We start from the raw sequence: 22,308 nt of genomic DNA, 5'->3' as shown, positions 1-22,308 counted from the left end.
CAAAGACCCGTTAGTGACAATACATTGTAGTACAGGTTTGTACCAAGGTGTGAAAGAACCACTGGACCTGTCAGTGAAAATACCGCTAGATTGGTACCATTGTGTTAAAAATTGTCAACCACTGCTTTCTGCTTTCCATTTATTGGGATCACATTGTCATTGCTGGTGATTTTTTTTCCAGTGACAACTCTGTAGTGGACTCAAGGAAGATATTTAAGAAATTAGCATGTGAACACAACAATATCTGGTGACGTTCAGCTGGGTGATGATGTTCCAAGAACTACTCAAGGGCAAACAATAAATGTTATAAGAAAAGATGGGCACCAGAAAGTCCATTTCTGTTCCTGTCCAGTGTATTACAGGAGGAGGATGGGGAAGGTGCGGTTACTGAAAGGCACTGGAATTGCACTCTGGAGAGATCCGCGGGATATCTGTGCAGTTGGAGAATAGTTAGAGAAGGACCAGGGATGTGTGGTTGAGTTGCTGGAATGTTGAGGGCTCCCACTCCCCATAGGAAGTACCCATTGGCATGCCCAATTCAGATGTGCCCAATTCAGTGCCCTGATTTGACATGCAAAACAGGCACCTGGCCACGCCAGCGTCCTGCTCCTCCTCACATCTCCAGGCAGCAGGCCTTGACCAGTCAGATCTGAAGGTTCCAGGATACGTGTTCCAAAGTTGCCTTCCTGGCTGGTGATGTGGCCAACTCCCGTGCCATGTTCTGCCTTGGCTATATGCTCCTGCTCTGCCCCCTGCACCTGGCAGACCACTGGGGGCCCTGTTCATTTGTTCAGTTTTAAAATCCCCCACCTCCTTTCCTCCCTCCAGGCTACAGCTGAGATGCTCCAACCCCAACAGGCTGGGATCGCATCACAGGGGTGGCAAAGGGAAGGGCTACTGAAGAAGGGGCAAACGAGACCAGATGTCCTTGGAGGGCCGTGTTCTCATTTGAAGTTGCCACCCCTTAAAGCAACAAGGCAGATGGCACCCCTTTGCTGCCATGGGACATAGCCACTTCCCTTTGAAATGCTGTCATTCCATGGGCTCTGCAAATCAACACGCCTTGTACTGGGGGCAACACCTGTGGGGCCTTTTCCGTATCAGGTACACTTAGCAAGTCAGCCCCAGTGGTGAGCACGGCTCAGGCAGCACCTGCTAACCTGCGTGCGGTGCTCAGAGCTGGTATGGGTGCAGCCCCGGCTGTCACCTGTCTACTAAACCTGCCACACCCAAAGGGGGGTTAGGTATGGGGGCTGCCCTCTTGGCCAATACTGGGGACTGAACCAGGGACCTAACAGCCAACAGCCCGAGTCTCTACAGTGCAAGCTAAGAGCTGGCCCAGCCCCATTCCCTTTGCAGATCGGGAGGCATAGCACACACTGACTGGGGCTAACACCTGCTGCCAGCGGAACGGCGCTAGTGACAAGAACGAGCAGCTTCTGCCACTGCACGAGTGACCCTGGCTGCAAGGATCTGGAGCCCAGTAGCTTCAAACGAGTTCTTGCAGACACGAGGAATGGCAGTCAGGGCAAAGGGCCCTCATGGCCATGTGCTGCTGCTGCTCCCATCACTCATACTAGCCGAGCACCTCACATTGCAGGGCTAAGTCTAGCCTGGTGGGCCATTCCAGGGGTCAGAATCATCCCTGGTGAAACTCTGCTGAAGTCAATGGGGCTACCCCGGGGATGAATTTGGTCCGTGATGTTTTGCTTCTCTACTCAGGACTCCCTAGGGGGCATAGGCTGCATAGGCCAGCAAAGCATAAAAGAAGTGGACCACAGGTAAAGGGAATGTCAACCTCCATGAACTTCACACGCTTGGAGGCTGAAACTGATCCAGATTGATCATTCAGGCATAGCTGATGTGCTATACGGCGGGCAGCATTCCATCATCACAGCCAAGGAGGGAGAAGGCGGGGAAGGGAAGATACAATAAGCTCAATACCAGCTGCCATCTAACTGTGCTTAGGACACTGCAGAAGTGATCATACAAGGGACCAGCAAAAATCAGCTGCTGAAAACATGCTGAAAGCCAAGCTAAACCGCCTTGGGGAGAGAAACGTACAGATGGTCATTTAAGATGGGGAGGAGATAGGGTTGGGGACGGGGGGGGGTTACCTGTTGGGGCAGGGGCTTATGTGCTGGTGTTCTGGACCAGATTCAAAGTCCCCAAACCCCAGTGCCCTGTGATAGCACCCATAGCTGGCGCTTCTCCAAGCTTTGATCTGGGCTTCACAGACCAGATCCTATCACTTGGCCAAGCATATCCCTGAGCGCTGACTGGCACAGGTATTTTCCATGGCCATCCAGTCTGCAGTAACAGCACTTGGGGGCTGAGCATCAAGCATTTAATGAAGATCTCCAGTAGACCCCTAGGAGAGGTCTGTTTTTGGTGGGGGGTGGGAAAAGGAGGGAAGACCAGACAGAACATTCACAGTCTTTCCCCAGCACTGCCAATAAGTCCATCTTGCAGAAGGTGTTAGGGCAGAGGATCGAGCATTTGGTGCTTCTTGATATGTGTTGTGGGGTCTGGTGAAGTCTTCTGTGTGGGAGAAGAGAATGAACATCAGGGGATATTCCTGGAATCTTAATTCATCTGTCTCCCACTTCCTTTCAGCCCTTACATTCCTGTGTGCTGGCAGAGTCCTTTGTGTCCAGTGCCCCAATCTCGTGTTCCCAGGGTGTGCTCTGTGAGCTAGCCCTGACGCTACCAGGTTCTGTGACTGGTGCTCTACCACTCTCTCCTCCCAAAGCTTTAACAAGGAGATTCTGCGCTGGACCCTGTATGCCGTTCAGTAATATGCTCGCCCACCTGCCATGCTGAAAACCCCATGCCTGTGGTCTAGAGCAGGCCATGGTGGATGACTGTCCACCCAGCTGAATGGGCAGGGGCAGGTTCTATTCAGTCTTACCCCAATCAACAAATGCAGCCACCCTACAAGATTGGGAAGTCACAAGTCTGACAACAGCCCCCCTGTGATATGGGGAGAAGTCAAAGGGCTTAGGTAAAGAGGGCCCTGGCCAACCAGTTGTGATGGAGCCTAAGGGTGTGTGTGTGTGTGTGTGTGTGTGTGTGTGTGTGTGTGTGTGTGTGTGTGTGTGTGTGTGTGTGTGTGTGTGTGTGTGTGTGTAGGGGCGGGGGAGGGGGCTAAGAGACTGCTGCAGTCCAGAGAGCACATGGGTGGGTCAGGGAACAGAGGGTAGCCCCGTCCCAACCCTGCGCACTGCAGGGACACGGGTGACTCAGAAATTCATTGTGACCAGCTGTTCAGGCACCAAAATTTAGACCAATGATCTGCCTCTGTGGTGCAGGTGGGTGGAGTCAACCCAACAGTCCCTCCCACAGCAGAGGACTGGCTGGCTATGAGGATCCACTCTCTCCTGCTCTTCTTCCACCTCTGCTTGCCCTGCCTGGTTCTCCTCTTCCTCCCCTCTCCTCCTGGGAGTGTGTGGAGGGGGTGTGATACTGAGCTAGTGTAACCCACACACCTCCTCCTCCTGGCACCAAGACCACTTATAGAGACAGATAAAATGAGTCTGCTCTACAGCCTTCACTAAGAGCCAGCTGGCTTTTAGCTCCTGTGGAAGAGGCTCCAGAGGTTCCTGGTTCAATCCCGCCTGGCGACGACCGGGGTCTGTCGACATTATACTAGCACAAACCACAGAGACTTTCAGCCTGGATATTCTTGTGGGGAGGGGAGGTCCCTTGAGCAGCTTCTGTGCCCTAGAAAGAGTGCTGAGCCCTTACACACTCCCCTATCCTGGCCATCAATCTTTGGCTAAGAAAAACTAGATGGACAATTTTAGAGACCAGTAACGCAGCTCTTACACCAGCCAGATGGACAGTGGCCATGGCAGGAGGGTGAACAGCTGAGTATGAGAGGAGTCAGACTGTAGCTGGGTGAGCCCAGCTTGTGGCTTGGCAGGCATAGCAGGCATGTTACTGACCAGTGAGAAATCATGCAGGATGGTGCTGGATGAGCGCCCAAAGCCATGCTCTTGCTCCAGGAGCCGGGTGCTGAGATCCTGCTTCTCCCGCCCCCATTTCCTTGCAGACTCCTCCAGCTGCGAGGGAGAGAACAGATACTCAGAGCACTATGGTAGTGCTGCCCTGCTTGCCCTCTCACCCTGGGTTTGCTCTTGAAGGCAGTGGTGGTGCATGGCATGGCACCACCACTCTGCTCACGGACACATGGGAAACTGACTTGTGCAGCTCACACTGCTCACCTGTGGGTTCCCCATCCAAGCCACACATTCCCCAGCTGGCTGCCTCCCATAACCTATACCCAGCCATACACAGCAAAGCGCTGCTGGAATTAGGGGAAGCTTGGAGAATATGAAACATGGCACCTGGGCAACTGGGTCTTTGAGGCCACACCCAAGGTGTTCCTTTGAGGTCCATTTCCCCTCACTAGTGCTGATTTGGGGACCTGTTAGACTCATGCTGCAGCCTCCTTCGGGGGCTTATTTGTGGGAAAGCCTGTGAAAATGCTCAATGCCAGGGAGGCTGGTGGGCAAAGGAGCTTTTGGACACATCTGCTTTAAGGCCTTGATGCTGCTCTTCTGTGCTCTCCATGGGCTGGGCCTAGGCTATGTCAGAAATTGATGCCTCTCCTTCCACGTTGTTCTCTCGAGCGATGATGAGACTCAAGGAGAAGACTAGTTTGAGATTGATCTTTTCAGCAGCCAGTGCTTGACTGTGGAACTCCCGTCCACAAGAGTTACAACTGACCAGCAACTGATCACCTTCCAGGCCAATTGCAAGAGTCAGCTCTTCACCAGCCAATAAACCATAACAAGTCCTACCCTCCTCTGGGAAAGGAGCAGAGATGAGACAATGCTTTGTCTGCATCTAGCCCCTAAGCCACCTGTGATCATGTATATAGATACCTCAAAGGAAACACCAGATCCGGGGGGCACACCAAGGGGTGAGTCAGGTTGTCAGAGTTCATTCTCATTCATGCCACAGGACCATGCAATGGGTGGAGATTGGGGATGGGATGTGTGTACTGGGGGGATGACCATGAGAAAGGGCATGACAATTACCTGGCTTTCCAGGACACGAATGCGACCTTGCGCCTTCTCCACCTTGGCCAGCAAAGACAGTTTCTCTGAGTTGGTGGAGAACATGTCCTGCAAACAGGTAATACAGCCAGTAAGTGAGATTTAGAGACTCTAGCCCTCCATCCCCTTCCCATCATGACACAGGCTGCCAGTGACCCCTTTCCCCCCACCATTCCATGGAATTCAGATAATGGGAGTGCTGATGCGGGGGGTGGGGGGGTGGGGGAGGAGGTTGGGGTTGGGGGGCAAAAAGCCAGTGAGAGAGGTACTGAACAGACCTTGGATCTGTGGAGGCTGTGATGAAGGCAGCTCTTTAAATACAATATAATATTGCACTGCAGTAGTGGCTAGAGGCTCCAATCAGAGGTCAAGGCCTCATTGTGCCAGGTGCTGTACAAACTTGTCAGCAGAAACAGTCCCTGTCCCAAAGCGTTTACAACCTGATTATGACACTGCACCCCATATTCTTCAGAGTGATATTATGAGAGGATTATGACATAATTATGATGCAGTTTGTACAAGATAAGTCATGTGAGATGTCATTGGAAAAGTTTTGATTTGCTGAATATGATTATCCTATTTGTATGCATGTACCATTTTTGTATCTAAAGTTATGAATATTATCTATGTATCTGTATTTCAAATGTAGTTACACCTGGGTAACGCCCATTACACAAGATACTTTCAGTCTAGATAGCTGGTTGGGAAGGGCCTAGTCAGGGCAAAGAGCCATTAGGGAGAACAATAGGCTTTAGGAGAAGCTTATCTCCCACCTGGTGAGCCTTCCTGAGAACTCCACAGACAACCTGTGAGTGATGGCTGCTATGACTCTACAAGGACATGTGACCAGGCCACATGATGCTGGATTCCATCTTGGGATGTCAGTATTTTTCCACAGATTGGTCTGGGAACCAAGCTTTGGAACAAAGGGTTCCCGCCATATGCAAAAGCTGTATAAGGCAGGGAGTGACATCATCAGGGTAGGGTTCATCACTTCCCACACAAGAAGACTCCTGGAAACAGCTAAGGAACAAAGACTGAACTGGAGGAAAGTGCTGGACCCAGGCTAAAGGGATTTCTAGCCAGTGTATGAAGTCCTGAGAAACCCAAGTTGTAAAGCTAATGCAGCTTGTGCCTTAAGAATCTGTAGCCTGCCTGTACCATCAATTAGGGTGAGAATCTGTTATTCATAGCCAATCTATTTAGTATATTAAGTTTAGTTTGCATTTTTTGTTTTTTTGCTAGGTAATCTGCTTTGATCTGTTTGCTATCCCTTATAATCACTTAAAATCTATTTTTTGTAGTTAATAAACTTGTTTTATGTTTTAATCCAAAGCAGTGAGCTTTGACTGGAGTGCTTGGGGAAAATCTTTGCTTGGTTACTACAAGCGTGCATTGTTCTCTTCACATTGAGGGAGAGGTGGACTGGGTATTAAACCCATATACTGGCCAGATTTGACCAGGGCAGGATGGTACTGCTCTGGGGTCCCAGGCTGGGAAGCCGGAGGTTAGAGAGCCTGCGTGTAACTGCAGCTGGGTGTGTCCCTACCTAAGTTTCCTCTGAGCTGTGCGGCTGCGCAGCAGCCTACTAAGTGCCACACAAGTGGTCAGGGCTGCTGTGGCGCCCCTCCCCCAGCCTCAACACAGCCCAGCCCCAGATCTGCCAAAGCTGGGGAAGAGGCCCCCCCTTCCCTGCCCCCAACCCAGCCCCAGCCCCGACCTGCCATGGCCGGGAGAGAGGCAGGTCCAGCCCTGGAGCTGCCACGGTGTGGAGAGGTGAATCTTCTCCGCAGCCTAGGTGCTGCTGCAGGGAGAGAGAGCTGGGGGGAGTCCTCTCTCCCTGCTGTAGCCCCAGAGCAGCCTGCATCCCAAACTTCTCATCCCTGGACCCACCCCGGAGCCCGCACCCCCAGCCAGAGCCTTCGTATTGGCGCATATAACAAAATTCATTCCGCACATGTGTGGGAAAAATTAGATGGAACACTGGTGTATGAATGCTGGTGAAAGTGCAGGTTGGAGGGCTTTGCAGCTTCTCACAGCAGTACAGTGTGAGAGGGAGCCCAGGCTGGTAGGTCAGGGGGTTCAGTGGTACCCCAGTTCCAGATGGCACCCCGGGGGGAACCCGTCACACTGATAAAGCAACTGAACGGCCAGCCACAATATCCTGCACATGAAGTGAATCACTCCCACTGGCTAACAGGGGACCCTCCCCATGGCATGGCCCCAAGGCCCCATGTGCAGCCCAGTTCCTGAATCTCACCGGCAAGGCTTGCTGCTGCAGGATGATGGGGGAAGAGCGGTAGCAGGCTCTGCCCAGCTCCTCCCGCAGTCTCATGTTCTCGGCTAGCAGGGTGGAGTAGAACTCCTTGGAGAAGCTATCAGCTGGGGGAGAGGAGCAGAGAAGCCACTCAGACCTCTGCTCGGCTCCATACCCTCCAGCACTTTCGCTACCCACCCCCTTCCAGGGAGAGGCCAGGTCATTTCACCTCCCCTTTGCCCCTGCCAGCCTACCATACTGGAATCAGAACCTGGGGCCTTTAGGCTTCCTTAACTGGGGGCTCTGCTTTTCCCTTCCACAGGGCCAGACATCACGTGGAGTAGCAACTTACTCCACAAGTAGCCCCATTGGTTGGTGCTGCCCAACATGAGTAAGGGAGGGGGCAGGGTATGGCCCTGAATGATGAGCCTCTCTGCTGGGTCCCTATGAGCTTCTCCCACCTGCCTCTCATGTGGCCAGTTGAGCTGTAACTTGGCCACTCCCTCCCCTCCTGCATCACTCAGGAGCTACCTGGCTCCCAGATAAAACAGGGCCCAGCCCAGCCCCTGGCTCTCACACAAAAGGAGAGGGGGGCATTTACCCAACGGTTGCTCACAGGTCCTAGCGGCCTCTGGCACCTTCTCCTCCAGCATGCGCTCCATCTTCTCAATCACCTTTGGAAGGCAGAAATTCAGTGGAGAGGGGAGCTCCCATCATGGCCCCTGAAGGCCCACATAACCCTTACAGCAGCAGGGTGCTGCAGAGAGCTGGGGCCTTGGCTAGACTAGATTTGGGGCATGTTGTTAGCACATGATCACTAACAGGGTCTAAACATCTAATCTGCAGAGGGTACATTGCCCTTAACTCATGCTAAACAGGCTGAGGTGAAGCCCAAAGGTTGGCATGTTAAAGGCGGTGTGGCCTTAGCAGCACTAGACTTTTAAAACATGTGAGTCACACATGCTAACACCACAACCCTAGTCCGGACAAGGCCTAGCTCTGCAATGCTGTTGCTGGCCTTCCCTCATGCTCAGTTTGCTGCACTGCTCCCCAGCTGGAGGGGACTGTGTATGGGCCACAGACAATGAACCTCATGTCCTTTAAGGGTGGGTCCACACTGCACATGGGCAGGTCTACATGTAAAATGTGGCAGCGGCACAGAGGAGACGCTGCTATGCTGACGGGAGAGCATCTCCTATCAGCGTAGTTAATCCATTTCCCCAAGAAGCAGTAGTTATGTGGGTGGGAAAAACTCTCCTGTTGACATAGTGTGCTCTCTATGCCAGGAGTTAGGTCGGTCTAACTGGATCACTCAGGGGTGTGGATTTTTCACACCCCAGAGTGACATAGTTATACCAATGTATGTTTGTAGTGTAGACCTGGCCTCAGCTTTTAGCCAAAGCTCTACTTCTGTCCATACACAATTCAGTCTGACTCAGGTCACCAAGCACTCAGGAGTCACAGGACTCAGGTCCTAGGACCCTGCTGGAGTGTGGATCAGAGCCTGAGTCCTGCTATGACTCGGGCTCAAACCCTGTCATTTTGCAGTGTGAATGCAGCTCAAGCTGCAGATCCAAGTCAGAGGGTCTGTGTAGTGCAGTATGGATGTGTTAGCATGGCTGTGAGACCAGCAGTTGTAGAGCCAGCTTTACAATGCAGTGTGTATGCTCAAGCGTGAGCTTGAAGCACCAAGTCTACAAGCCTGGTCCCACAGATCTGGTCTTAGTGTGCAGTGCAGACAACCCTAAGAGACGAGGACCTACAGGGATTGGGCAAAGGGACTGTTAGTCTAGGCAGGAATGCAGTTCTAGAGCAAATCTGCAGTCTGGGGATATGGGGGATCACTGCTACTCAGATCCCAGGATTCCCAAGGCTGTCCAGACTGTAGGCTTTGAAAAGCTGAGTGGCTGATCTGCAGAGCTAGCATTAATTACTGTCACCACGCTCCATACCAGGGATTCAGTGAAAGCATTTGCTTCCCAAAGTTCTGGGCTGGGTGACCCACAGGACTTCAAGATCCCATTCTCTGGTGCATGAGAGAGTTCACGGCGCTAAGCAGATGCCCTGCAGTTGCAGCTCCTATTTCCATGCCAGGTACCAACACAAGAGCCTGAAAAGCCAAGCACTTAATGCAGAATGTTGGCTCATTATGGTGCAGTTGTTTGTAGCGATCCATCCAATACCTTCTGTGTAACACAATGTGCACCTATGCCCTGCCACCAGGAAATGGGTGACAAAGAGGGAGCAGATGGAGGCAGGAAGATCCCACCCTGCTAGTGAGACTATGGGGCCCCGATCCTGTGGGCCTGGGTGATGCTAACAAACATGACCTGATGGGTTTGCTTTGCTGTGGCTTGTTGCAAGGTCTCCCTGTAGGGAGTGCACTATGAGCACAGGGCATGTTGCCCCAGCATGGAAGAGGGGCAAAGCACTGTGGGACACCCAGCTGGGTGCCCTCCCCTCACCCTCCCATGCACCTGTGCTCTGCTTACCCTCTCCTGCTGCCGCACAGTGTCTTCCAGGGCTTTCATCTTGGTGATTTTCTCCTGGTACTTCCTCAGCACCATCTGCTGCTGCTGATGGGCTCGTTGCAGCTTCACCAGATCCTTCTCCCGGTCGTTCTTCTGGTGGGCGAGAAGGGAGGGAAACCATCAGATCCCTCGGGAAGGGAATCAGAATGCACAGGGGATTCTTTACGGAGGTGGATGGACACAGGCAGACCTGTGGTTCTCTCTGGCTCCTAATAGTCGCTGATCAGGCTGCGGAACCATGGCAGGGTGTGACTCGAATTGAGCTGCCAAAGCTACTGGAGTTCACCTGTTACTCCATGTTACTCCACTCTCCTCCCTTGGTCAGTCAGGGTGGCTGCAGGGTTAGGAGAGGAGGGTAATCAGCGGAGAACTCAAACTGCAGCCCCAGTCTCCAGGAGCTTAGTGAGACTGTCCAGGGGTCTTGGAATACTTGCTTCTCCAGATGGCTCCCAGAGCTCCAAGCTGCTTACCCACAGTGAGGGCCTCCCGGGCACCAGGCTGCCCTCTCTGTGTCTGTGTTAATTTCCACCTGTAACCAGGAACGTGCTGCTCCTAGCGTGCAGCTCTAAAGAGTGGTGGCCTCCTTTCTCCTCTGGAGGGGAAGACCCCCAGCATGGGATAGGAGGAGAAAGGCAGAGGGTGTTGGCTGTGCAGCACAGCTGACTTTCACCCTTAGCCTGGCCTCTTGCTCCGCAGGCTGGGGCTGGGGAGCAACCTCTGATGTCCCACGTGCTGAGCCCTGTCTCCACTGTCAAACTCCCTTCTTGCATGCAGCCTTCTTCAGAGCTCCCCTCACTAGGGACAGCCCAGATCCTTGTGCTTGTGCCCTGGGCATCATATCTGTTTGAATTAGACCATGAGGCCCTCAGGACAGGAGCTGTGTACGCTCACGGGTCCCTCTATGGAATAATGACCAAGCAGGCCAAAGCCATCGGCACAGTTACCCGGATCAGCTCATTCTGCAGCTGTTGCACCCGGTCCTTCATCCTGCTCATCTCCACTGTCCCAGCAGCCAGTTTGCGCTTGAGGGCCACTGCAAGAGACCACACAGCCTGGTCAGTGGCACGGGGACATGTCTGAGGGATACAAGCAGCTTCCAGGACTCCCAGGGAATAGGGGACACAGCTATGGGGCAGGTCTATTCACCAAGGCCAAAAGCGCCCAATCAGATTGTTAGAGCCACAAATTCAGATACAAATTAAACTGGATGGTGAGGACTGAGGAGCATCTGCCAAGAGAGAGAGTCCCAGAGGAGAGGGCAGGGACAGGGATAACAGTAGACTGGGGGGCACTGACACTGTGCCTGCCTCTAGCCAAGGCTATTAACCTTTCACTTTCCCACTCCCTGTAATACCACAGTCAGAGACACTCCTCACTCTTCCTCATGGCAGCCTCCTCCTTCCTTCGCTCTCTACTGGGCCATGCAGAGGTGGGGGTGGGAGGTGCGTACTTTACCTATCCTGTCGACTATCTCCGCCTTGGTCATGACATCCACGTCCACATCGTTCAGCAATGTGCGGCCCACTTCCTCGTGCATACTCAGATTGCGGCGCAGGGTGCTGTTCTCTGCCTCCAGGCTGGCAACACGCCTGCGCAGAGACAGGATATCGTCTGCCATCTTCTTCATTGCCGTACAGTAATTATCCAGCTCCTGTTGGCCACAGGAGAGCACCTGTTACAGCTTGCACAACCTCAACTTAGACACATATGCTTAACCAGGTCCCTTCTTCTTCCTTCCACCCACCCACCTCAATGACCAAAGGTGCTGGCCAAAGGCTCCTGCCACGGGGGACCAGACTGAGCAAGAGCCTGGGTGGGGATGGGTGAACTGCAAAAGACATGGATGAGCTGCGGAAAGTTTCCCACCCAATATTTATAGGACACAATCGCCATAGTTTTCAGGTGTTCAGGCATGCACCATAATGTACTGAACTTATATAGCACTCTCCATCCATAGATCTCAAAGCACTTTAGGAGCATGGGTAAATATTACTGACCTCATGTTACAGATGGGGAAGAAGGGAGAGGAAATGACTCACCAAAGGTCACTACACTAGTGGCAGAGTTAAGACTACAGCGCAAATCTCTTGAGTCTTAGTCATCTGCCTTAACAACTAGACCACACTGTCCCCTGCTTATCTGAGATTCTTGGAAATCTTAAGCCACTGTCACAGTAGGTTTACATCACCTCCTGCCTCTGTTGGGGCTGGAAAGACCATGGAAACATTGTCTTGTGCTATCTCAGCAGTCGGGTTTCTGACCACAGGTGGAATGGGAAAGTTTGGGGTGAAACTTCTGGTCTGTTCTTGTTTAGTTTCAGCAGCTCAGCAGGGTCAATTTTTCTTCCCTTGTTTTAAGCATTGTGTCCATCTAGTGCTGGAGGTGGGGGTGGAGGTGGATGAGGGGGGCTAGACTGACAACTCCAGGGACCTGAATCTTATTTCTTTGCCCATGTGTGCCTCCATGCTGACCTTGAGGGATGACCTCTAGGGCTGAGAGGGGAGATCACGCCTCATGACCTAGGCTGTCCCTGGTCTCTCTGCAGAGGCTGCCAACAAGAACGCCAGCTAGCATCAGCTATAACAACAGGCTTGTGATGTAGCACCTATCTACTAGGCCAGAGGTGGGCAAACTATGGCCCGTGGGCCACATCCGGCCCGCGGGACCATCCTGCCCAGCCCCTGAGCTCCTGGCCCAAGAGGCTAGCCCCTGGACCCTCTCCTGCTGTACCCCCTCCTCCGCAGCCACACCGCCGCGCGGGCAGCACTCTGAGCAGCATGGTAAGGGGTCTGGGGCCAGGGGGTTGGATAAGCGGCAGGAGGTCCTGGGGGGCAGTCAGGGAGCAGGGGGCGGTTGGATAGGGGGTGGGGTCCTGGGGGGGATGGTTAGGGGTGGGAGGTCCCGGGAGGGGGTGGTCAGGGGATGGGGAACAGGAGGCAGTTAGATAGGGCAGAGGTCCTGGCAGGGGCAGTCAGGGGATGGGGAGCAGTGGGGGTTAGATAGGGGGTGGAGTCTGGGGGGGCAGTTAAGGGCAGGGGTCCTGGGAGGGGGCTGTCAGGGGACAAGGAGCGGGGGGAGGGGATTGGATGGATGGAGGTTTCTGAGGGGGGTGGGAAGTGGGAGGGGGCAGATAGGGGGCGGGGGCCAGGCTGTTTGGGGAGGCACAGCCTTTCCTACCTGGCCCTCCATACAGTTTCGCACCCCAATGTGGCCCTCGGGCCAAAAAGTTTGCCCACCCCTGCACTAGGCCCTGGACTGAGGGCATCAAACCCATTTCACTCAGGGCCACCAGACAGCTAACCGTAGTTGAGAGAGTGACCCCGAGGCAACAGGCTCCGTATCTCATTAGCAGAGCCCAGAGTCAAGCAGTTCTCATTTCACACCATCCCTCGAGGACTGGCCCCCATCTGCCCCCATTCATATACTCCTCCCTTCCCATCTCAGGTGGCTGCCACCTTCCCCCATCTGCATCCTCCTCCTTTGCCATCCCAGGTAACTACCATCTTCCCCCAAGTGTATCCTCCCTTCCCATCCTGGGTGTCCACCACATGCCCCTATCCATATCCTCCTCCCTTCCCATCCCTACATTGGCAGGTCACAGTGGTCCCATCATGGTGTGTTCTGCACCCAAAACAAGCATCACTGCTCTGTCTGTTAACTGACCAGGACTAACCAAGGAGCAGTTGACATAGGAGCTGCATTCCAAGATTTACCCACTACCCATCTTCACCCCTTTCAGAAGGGCCCCTGTGCTTCCCCAATATGGCCTCTGGCAGACATTTCTGGCATGCCAGGCCTCAGCTTATCTGTCCCACATTAACCACTGAGTGATGGAACCAGCCCTGGAAACATGTCAATTCTTTGATTCTTAAAGCTCTCATCATGGCAGCAGTGATGTTCTCAGGGTAGAATTCCTCACCTAGAAGGTTACTGAAGAGGCCTTGGAACAAGAATTACCACCCAGCTGCATTGGGCAGCAGCACACCATGTGCTCCCTCCTGTGTTCCACTTATCTCCACAACATCACTAGTCCTTCCTAGATCCATCTGTGCAGACCTGGGGAGAGGGCAGCAAATGGGACCAAACATCGCTTCTGCAATAGTGTAAATAGGACCAAATGGCACTTTGTAAATCAGCTGATAATTCCTATCCAACATCCAGAGTTCTGAACACAGCACATCAGTTATACCTGGTTTGTCAATATCACTCTTTCCTACCCAAGCCTTCTTGGGCTGCTCTAATGAGCCAGGAGATTTACCGCCCTATTCAACGCACCCTATAGATGATTTGCCTCCCCACAGGTAAAAAGATCACATGCCAAAATAGGCCATGTTAAGGGATGCTCCAGCTCTCTTAGGGGCCCTCTTTTAAGTATTTTATGGGGAGAAGGTTTCTGATAGGATCTTTCATTTAGCAGCCAAAAGCATAACGAGATCCAATGGCTGGAAGCTGAAGCTGGACAAATTCAGATGAGAAATAAGATGCATTGAAAGTCATTAAGCACTGGAACAATATGCTGATGGATGTGGTGGACTGCCCACCACTTGGAGCCTCTAAATCCAGGCGAAGTGTGCTTCAGCTCAAACACAGGTTATTGGCTAAGCTACCTGTGAATTTTTTGACTAGACTAGACTTTTTTGGTCAGAGAATACCAATTAGTCAAAACCAGACCTTTTGCAGAAAGTTTGCATTAAATTTTCATGGGGAAGGTGCCTCTGGTCTAGGATGGAATTTCTGGTAAAAATGAGGGTCGGAATCATTCCAGACCAGCCAATCCCAGTGGCTAGGGCAGTCAGCAGCATGTGGGTCAAGTCCCTAGTCTACCTCATGCAGAGCAGGGATTTGCTCCCAGCACATCCTAGGGCTGCTACTTTCACATAGATCTCCATTTTGTTCCAATGCAAAATGAAAAAAAATTTGAAAACCTTGAAATTTTTTACACATCCTTGTTTTCCATCCAGTCCTAGTTACAGGGTTTGGTGCAGGACTCACTGGAGTAGGTTCCCTGGCCTATGCTATTCAGGAAGTCAGAGGAGATGATCATAGTGGTCCCTTCTGACCTTAAAACTTATTAATAATACTTCTAAAGGGGTGTGTGTGAACCTTACTATCACCATTTTAGAGGCAGAGAGACGAGGCACCAAGGGATTAACCATGGCTTGCCCAAGATCAATGGCAGAGCTAGGGACAGCATCTAAAAAGCCTGACTCCTAATCCATTGCTCTACCTACTAGACCACATTGCTCCTCCTCCCCCCATCTGCCTGCCCTATGTTATAGGAATGAATTCCCTACACACCAATCCAACTAACAGTCAGTGAAGATCCTGAGAGAGGAATAAACCAGTGGAAAGGGAGCAGGGAATCATTACAGAAAAATGAGAGCATGGAAACAGACTGGATTTATCAATGCACGCTTTCCTCAGGGACTGGAGCTGAAGAGATCTCGCTCCCGCTGGCATAACTCCAGCTAAGCCACTGGTGTTTCATATGGGCGAGAACAGCCTCTGGCCTGTTGTGTTTCTCTAAGAAGAGTCCCACTGAGTGAAGAGCTCTACCTCTCCCCCTGCAAGGCCCCCAGCCTGCTGTGCATGGAAGCACTCAGAAGACAAACAGGAAGATGATAACGTTGCCATGGTTTGGAGTTCGGGCCCAGGGGCAAGGGCACGCTCCAGAGCCCTATCTCAGGAATGGATGAAACAAAAACAACAGCCAGCGGCATTAGCCAGGAGCAGCGTGTGCTCTGGCCAAGGTTAGAGCTGGGGAGAGCACAGGCTCAGGGCGTGCAGGCAAAGTTCCACGGCCACAGCACAGACAGCTGCAGGCGGCCGTGAGGCAGAGAGGTTGATTGCTGCCTGGCATTCCAGATCTAACAGGGCTACCAAATATACAGAACATAGCTGCTGGGCCTCCCGGAGACCCAGCTGGGCCTAGGTACAGCACACTTCTGGTCTGTCAAGGCTCCCTGCTATGTACAGGTAGACCATGCCTGCTGAGCTGCCACACTTCGTTGACATGGTCTGAGTCTTGGTCACCTTTCTGCTGATGAACGTGTCAGCTGCACTCAGGCAGATCACACCTGCCATGCTGTGTCCATACATGCCCAGGGACAATGTACCTGATCTGTTGATGAACATGCCAGCTGCGTAGTAGGTCTCTTATCCATCCTATTGGGAGCCAACACACTCCCATACACAAAATATGACCCCAGATTTCAAGGAGCCTTGGGTGACTGCCTTTCTGGCTGATGAGTGGTTTGACCTTGTGACCTAAGCAAGAGGCGCCTCAGCCTACAGGCTAAATCTGCTGCTGCAGTTCAAGTCAAGCAACAGCACACTGCTCCCGAGACACCTACATTTAGTCTCAGCTCAGTGCAGCTTTTCAGGCACATCTCTTGGCTCTTCTGCCACCCTTCAGGGAGGCATCAGACATGCCACACAGGGCACACAGGTTGTGGGAGAAAATGCAGCAGGAATAACAAGGAAATAAAACAAATTCAGATCCTTCCAAACGTCTGCCTCAGAGGCAACACCATTCTGAACAGAACTCCAATAGAACAGGAGCTAACAATGGGGTGATATGTACTCTGCACACTGGATGGCTTCTGACACTGCACACAGCAGTTGCTAGTAAAAGGGCAGTAACTACTAAGGGTTCCCACAGCTCTTTTCTACTTTAAGTAGAAGGAAAGACTGTGGCCACTCTGATGCTGCAGTGCTAGGAACGGCTGGCAAATGCTGATTTGTCCCTCGAGCCCTTTGTCTCCCCATATCCTCTGGAGCTCTCGTGATGGTTGAGGGGCAGCTGCTTGACCATGAGCTACCAGAAATGGGAAAACCCTTGGAGTAAGTTAAAATGAGTGGACAATGAAGTTTGAGCTATGGACAGTATATCGCACTGTCATGCACTTCCTTGTTCCACAGCACACGAGCTTTCTATTCTTAACATCAACTCTGGCTGATATCAGCTACATACTGGCAGTGCTAAAGGGCATGCAGCAAAATCCTTCTCTCCTAATGAGAGAGGTAAGATCTCGCCCAGTGTAAACCAAGAGTAACTCAATTAAGAATCAGGCCCCAGAGGTGTCCATCTTCAGAGAGAGAGAGAGACAGAGCCCATGTAGCTTGAGAAGCAGCTTCCTGAATCTCAATCCTCTCTCTTATTCCCTGGCAAAGTGACAGAAACACTGGTGGAGTGGTAAATAATCACAGGTGTTCATAGATTCTAAGGGCCCTAAGGTACTACTGTGATTATCTAGTCTGCCCTCCTGTATAAGACAGACCAGAGAACTGCCCCAAAGTAATCCCTTCTGAACTAGAGCATGTCTTTAAAAGAACCCATTCAATCTTAATAAGTTGTTCTGGTGGTTAATTATCCTCAGTGTTAAAAATTTGCACCTGATTTCCAGTCTGAATTTGTCTTAGCTTCAACTTCCAGCCAGGGATCAGTCAGTTCTATAGACTAATCTGCATCACTTGGTAAGGGCTGCTCATTTGAACACCATATGTTTTAACACAGCCAAATACAAAGTCATACTTTTAGAAACAAAGACTGAAGGTCACATTTAGAAGATGGGTGACTGTATCCTGGAACGTTGTGACTCTGAAAAGCATTTGGGGGCATGGTAGACAGCCAACTGAACATGAGCTCTCAGTGAAATGTTGTGGCTAAGAGGGCAAACATGATTCTTGGCTGTATATGCAGGGACATATCAAGTAGGAGTATGAAGCTGGAATTACCTCTGTGTATTGCATTAGTGAGCCCACTACTGGAGACTGTGTCCAGTTCTGGTGTCCACACTTCACAAAGGATGTTGAAAAATTGGAAAGGGCTCAGAAGAGAGCTACAAGAAAGATTCAAAGTCTGGAAACCCTGCTATAGAATGAGAGCCTCAAGAAGCTCAATCTATTTAGTTTATCCAAGAGAAGGTTAACAGATGACTTGAGCACAGTCTACCTCCATGGTGAAGAGATTTCTGATAGCAGACAGCTTTTGACTTGGCAGGAAAAGACATAATGAGATCCAATGGTTGGAAGCTAAAGAGAGACAAATTCAGACTAGGGTGCACATTTTTAACAGTGAGGGTGATTAATCATGTGGGGCATTCTCCATCGCTTGCAGTCCTTAAAGCTAGACTGGATCTCTTTCTAAAAGAGATGCTATAGCTCCAATTGAAGTCATGGGTTTGATGCAGAAATTACTGCGTGAGGTTATGTGGCCTGTGTTATGCAGGAAGTCAGAGTCGATTATCATAATGACTTTAAAATCTATGAAGCTATAACCTTGGCAGACCATTGTATTTGCTCCACTTAAATAGTTTGTGGCACTGATGGAATCAGGTGAGGAGACAACATGTTGTGCCAGACATACAAGCCTTTACAGGAGAAAGCAGTCACGTCTGATTTGAAAGGGGGTCAGCCCCTCCAGCAACTGCCACAACTGTATTGCTCGGGGCCTTGGGCAGAGACAGCCATGACAGAGCTGTCTGTGTGCCAGTACTGATGGCCTTCGGGAGAGTTGTGCATGGCTCGGAGCCTTGAGGAGACCTGCTTGTTTTTAAACAGGGGAGACTATCAGCTGGAAATTGCACGAGTCTCATTTCTCCACTTCAGTGGGGCGCCAGCCTTGCCGGTGTGCATCATGCACTGCGGCTGATTAGCACCCAGTCAGATGGATTAGCCATTCTGGGACCCATGTGCCAAAGGAGCCCCAATATTGCAACTCCCACCCTGCCACACATGCTGTCCTCCCAGGGCATTCCTTATGGGAAAGCCATATAGACTTTTGTGAAAGTAGAATGAATTAAGAATGAATTATATTGAAATTATAATTCATTAAAGAAATGCTACCTGAAGGGTTTGTTGAAATACAGTTGTCAGGAAGAGAAACATTAAGGAGTGTGAGACAAGGGGTCCTCAAATCCTCAAACTAATTAACTTAGAGCTCCTACTGAGCTAGGAGATTGGTAAACGTTAGTATGCAAATAAGATATGTATGTATATTTGTCAGTTTCTGCTTTCTTTTGTCTCTTATGTTAAATTGGCTTTGGCTTAGCTGTATAAATAAGTTATCTTGAACCTCAGAGAAGGGCTCACATCTGGGTGCATTAGCAAGGCGCTTTGCTAATAAACAGAGTGGTCTGACAAATTATGTGAGTCCTGAATCTGACTTTGACAATTTGGAGGTTCCACCGAGATGGCAACCATCTTCACTGGGGCCGTGTGACTCCTGACTGTTCTTAGGACGGCCGTGGCAAGCTGGCACCTGGGCATTTGGCCCGAGCGGTCCTCCACCAGAACGGAAGGGTGCATGACCACAGTGAAGTCTACGCCATCGAACCTGTTGGTTCCCACTCTGTTCTGGTAGGGATCCCGGGATCTGACATCAGGAATCTGGTCAGGTAATTATTTCTGTGTTTTGTCCGGACTGAGGACTGTCTTGTCTCTGTGTCTATCCGTCCTCCCTGTGGTGTGTTTGAGTCTGGGCGCCGTCTCCGTCTGGGGATCGGCTGACCAAAGGGTTCCTGTCCCCGTGGTCTGAGTGAGTGAAATCTGCACAATCGCAGCCGCACCGCGCCTTGGGTAAAACTCTTAGTGTGAAAGCAACGGCGATTGAGGCAGTAGCCTGTGGGCTCCTTTTGTGTGTTGCACCGGGCATCGCTCTGACGAACCCGACTTTCCTTCTTGTGTGATTGGTGTGTAAAGTCCTCCTGTATGGGTAACCAGACGTCTAAGTCGGGACAGTTCCCTAAGGGAACGCCGGCTCAGTGTATGTATTTTAGGAAGAGTTCGGACTCCTGTAAATTTCTGGAAAAATGGTCTAGGCGAAGGGGGTCAGGTAGAGTGACTACTACCAGCACTACGCTTCTGTCCCCAGAAGCCTTTACAGCTATTCTGAGGGAAAATGGGCCCTTTCCCCACAGAAATGGTCTATAAGGAACTGCTGCAGGCAGCAGGCAGAGAGAGAATCTGATCAAAATTGTTTGACTATTGGGTAATGTAATCAAAATCACTAAAGGATGTAAGGGTGTTCTACTGGAACTTAACTGCCTCAAATGTATAAAGGGAATGTAAGATGTAAAAAAAAACAGAGCAGTGTGGAAGGGATGTTAAGGGAAAGAAAATGTGTATGTATCTGTCTGTCTGTGTGTAAATATGTAAAGTTCTAAGGACCAGTTGGTTGTTTTTGTTTTAAATAATGCCACTAAAAATCCATTTGACTCTTTAATTCAAAGTTGCAAAACTGACAGACCTTTTTGCTAGACACAGGTAATTAGTGTTGTTTGGCTTTGGGATTTGGCATTTAACCCTTAAAAGGTAACTCAATGCTTTACAAAATTTAAAATGTTTTTAAGTTGTGGCTGCAGCAGGGCAGTCAAAATCAGGAGGATAAAAAAAAAAAATTCTGGATTCTTTTTGTTTGTTTGTTTTTTGTTTGTTTGTTTTTGTAACAAAATAGCAGATGAGAGTTGTAGTAATAAATAAATAAATAAAAGACAGTGCCCTTCGGAAGCAACAGCAGGGGTGAAGTGCACAAAACAAAAAAAAAACCCAATGTTAGAAACACTGAGTCTTAAAATGGCTCTGAGTAATCAGACTGTCACTTTGATAAAGGTACATGAAAACTCTGTAAGCAAAAAAAAGAAATAGTTACACCTTATGTAAAAATGGATATGGATAATGTTATAGAAGTTAAACTATGGAAGGAATGTGCATTTGCCCCAGAACATGTGCAGGGTATATTGTAGAAGGGGCAAAAGAAACGCAAACATACCATGCTACTTAATTAAAATGCTATTAGGGCTCCAAAGGGAGCCACAATAGGTTGGGTTTTCTTTTTCAGATTGCTGTGTGTTTTGGAAGCAGAAGTTAAAAGTAATCAAAACTCTGGTGAAAGTTGATTGTGTCCCTTTTAAGATAGAGTCTCTGAGCTGCTGATGGCTTTAAATCCAAAAGCAGGAAGTGTCTGTGAAAATGCAAATTACCTAAATGATAAAGGAAGGAAAGAACTAGCAGCACAAAGGAGCTGCAGATAAAGGACACACCTGGTCAGCAAACAAATTGTCTAAATAAAAGGCATGGTATAACAAGATAATTTAAATAAATTTAATGATAATAAGTATCCCTGTAACAACGTATATTGTGTATGATTTTTGGAAAAACCCTTTAAGGTCGTATGGTAATGATGCTTCTCAGTTATGACCTGTAAATAAAACTTAAAGCTTAACACAGCAGGAAAAACATTATAAACTTGGTCTGCTGTATAAGAAGGAAAACTCAGGGATTTAATGACTAAACAGTGGGATAATTTCCCCATAACCCTTAAAAGATAAAAGCCATTGAAACCTGGCCTGCCTATAGAACAAAAACAGGAAAATGTGGGGGCAATTCCTGTTTTTCCTGCAATTAGCAAGGAAATTTGTAAAAGAAAGTGGTATTATTATTAAGCAATAATCTATCCCCACCAGGGGGGTAGAAACTGTTTCTTTTGTTTTTAGACTCTACAAGCAAGCTGGCGCCAGCGGAAGAATAACTCAGAATACCATGGATCTATGTTTTGTGTTGTTTGACTGTGGTGTTTGTCTTGTTGCTAGCATTGTTGTGTTTTAATGAACAGAAAACCTCATGACATGGGTGGGGGATGGCTTCAAAAGGCTGACCTTGGGGGAAGGGGGGGAAGATGTGTATGGGAATGCAAAAGGCTAACTCAGGAGAATCCCAAAATTCAGTGGCCACTGTTAGGATCTTGGGACAAAGACCGAGCAGACGTCCTAAAAGACAAACTCAGCCAACCTACAACTAAATTGGCAAAAGGAGAGGTTGATTGTTTCATGCAGTGGTGGGAAGAGGCAAATCATAGGTGGACAGAATCAAAACTTGCCTCTCTCAAAGATTCTGGCTTCTATCCCAGATGCAACTCATTTTACTGTTGTTGATTTGTGCTCTTCTTTCTTTTCTGTCCTGGTTCATCCTGACTCCCAGTTCCTGTTTGCCTTTTCTTACAAGGGGCAACAGTACACATGGACCACACTGCCCCAGGGGTATACTGAAAGCCCATCATATTTTTCCCAGGCATTAGCCCGAGACCTTGCTGACCTTGTTTTCCCGTCCAGGTCCACACTAGTCCAATATGTAGATGATCTCCTCCTCTGTTCCCCTTCATTGTCTGCCTCTGAAACTGACTCTTTAGTGCTCCTTACTGCCCTAGCAAATAAGGGTCACAAAGCTTCTCGCTCTAAACTACAACTCTGTCAAGCTTCTGTCACATACCTTGGCTTTCTCCTCTCCCACGGTTCCCATGCACTTTCTCCCACCCGCGTCCAAGCTATCCTTAGCTTTCCCTGACCCCGCTCCCCACGCCAGGTCTGGAAGTTTTTAGGCATGGCTGGATTTTGCAGGCAATGGATTCCCCAATATGCCTCCCTTGCAAAACCTCTCCAGGAACTCACTCGATTATAGA

At 50.1% G+C, this 22,308-nt stretch overlaps 1 protein-coding gene across 9 annotated transcripts in view; it reads right to left on the bottom strand.

Moving 5' to 3' along the window:
* Positions 1-2,078: 2,078 nt before the first annotated feature.
* LOC119567246 (coiled-coil domain-containing protein 33) overlaps positions 2,079-22,308 on the bottom strand; it is a 32,148-nt gene continuing 11,918 nt past the window's right edge. For 4 of the 9 annotated variants that reach the window (XM_043524108.1, XM_037911484.2, XM_037911486.2 and 1 more), the window contains 8 exons: positions 11,307-11,502; positions 10,796-10,884; positions 9,813-9,944; positions 7,922-7,994; positions 7,324-7,445; positions 5,046-5,132; positions 3,948-4,064; positions 2,079-2,541 (listed from right to left, as the gene is read on the bottom strand). In XM_043524108.1, coding sequence (XP_043380043.1) covers positions 2,479-2,541; positions 3,948-4,064; positions 5,046-5,132; positions 7,324-7,445; positions 7,922-7,994; positions 9,813-9,944; positions 10,796-10,884; positions 11,307-11,502 — 879 coding nt within the window. In that variant the 3' untranslated portion in view covers positions 2,079-2,478. Of the gene's footprint in view, positions 2,542-3,947; positions 4,065-5,045; positions 5,133-7,323; positions 7,446-7,921; positions 7,995-9,812; positions 9,945-10,795; positions 10,885-11,306; positions 11,503-13,770; positions 13,908-22,308 lie in introns of all 9 variants that reach the window. The other 5 variants (XM_037911490.2, XM_037911485.2, XM_037911487.2 and 2 more) reach the window with 5 other exon arrangements.

This window comes from Chelonia mydas, chromosome 10, assembly GCF_015237465.2.
Source record: "Chelonia mydas isolate rCheMyd1 chromosome 10, rCheMyd1.pri.v2, whole genome shotgun sequence".
NCBI lineage: Eukaryota > Metazoa > Chordata > Testudines > Cheloniidae > Chelonia > Chelonia mydas.
Note: the sequence above shows the minus strand (reverse complement) of the source record. Positions and strands in the feature narration are given on the sequence as shown.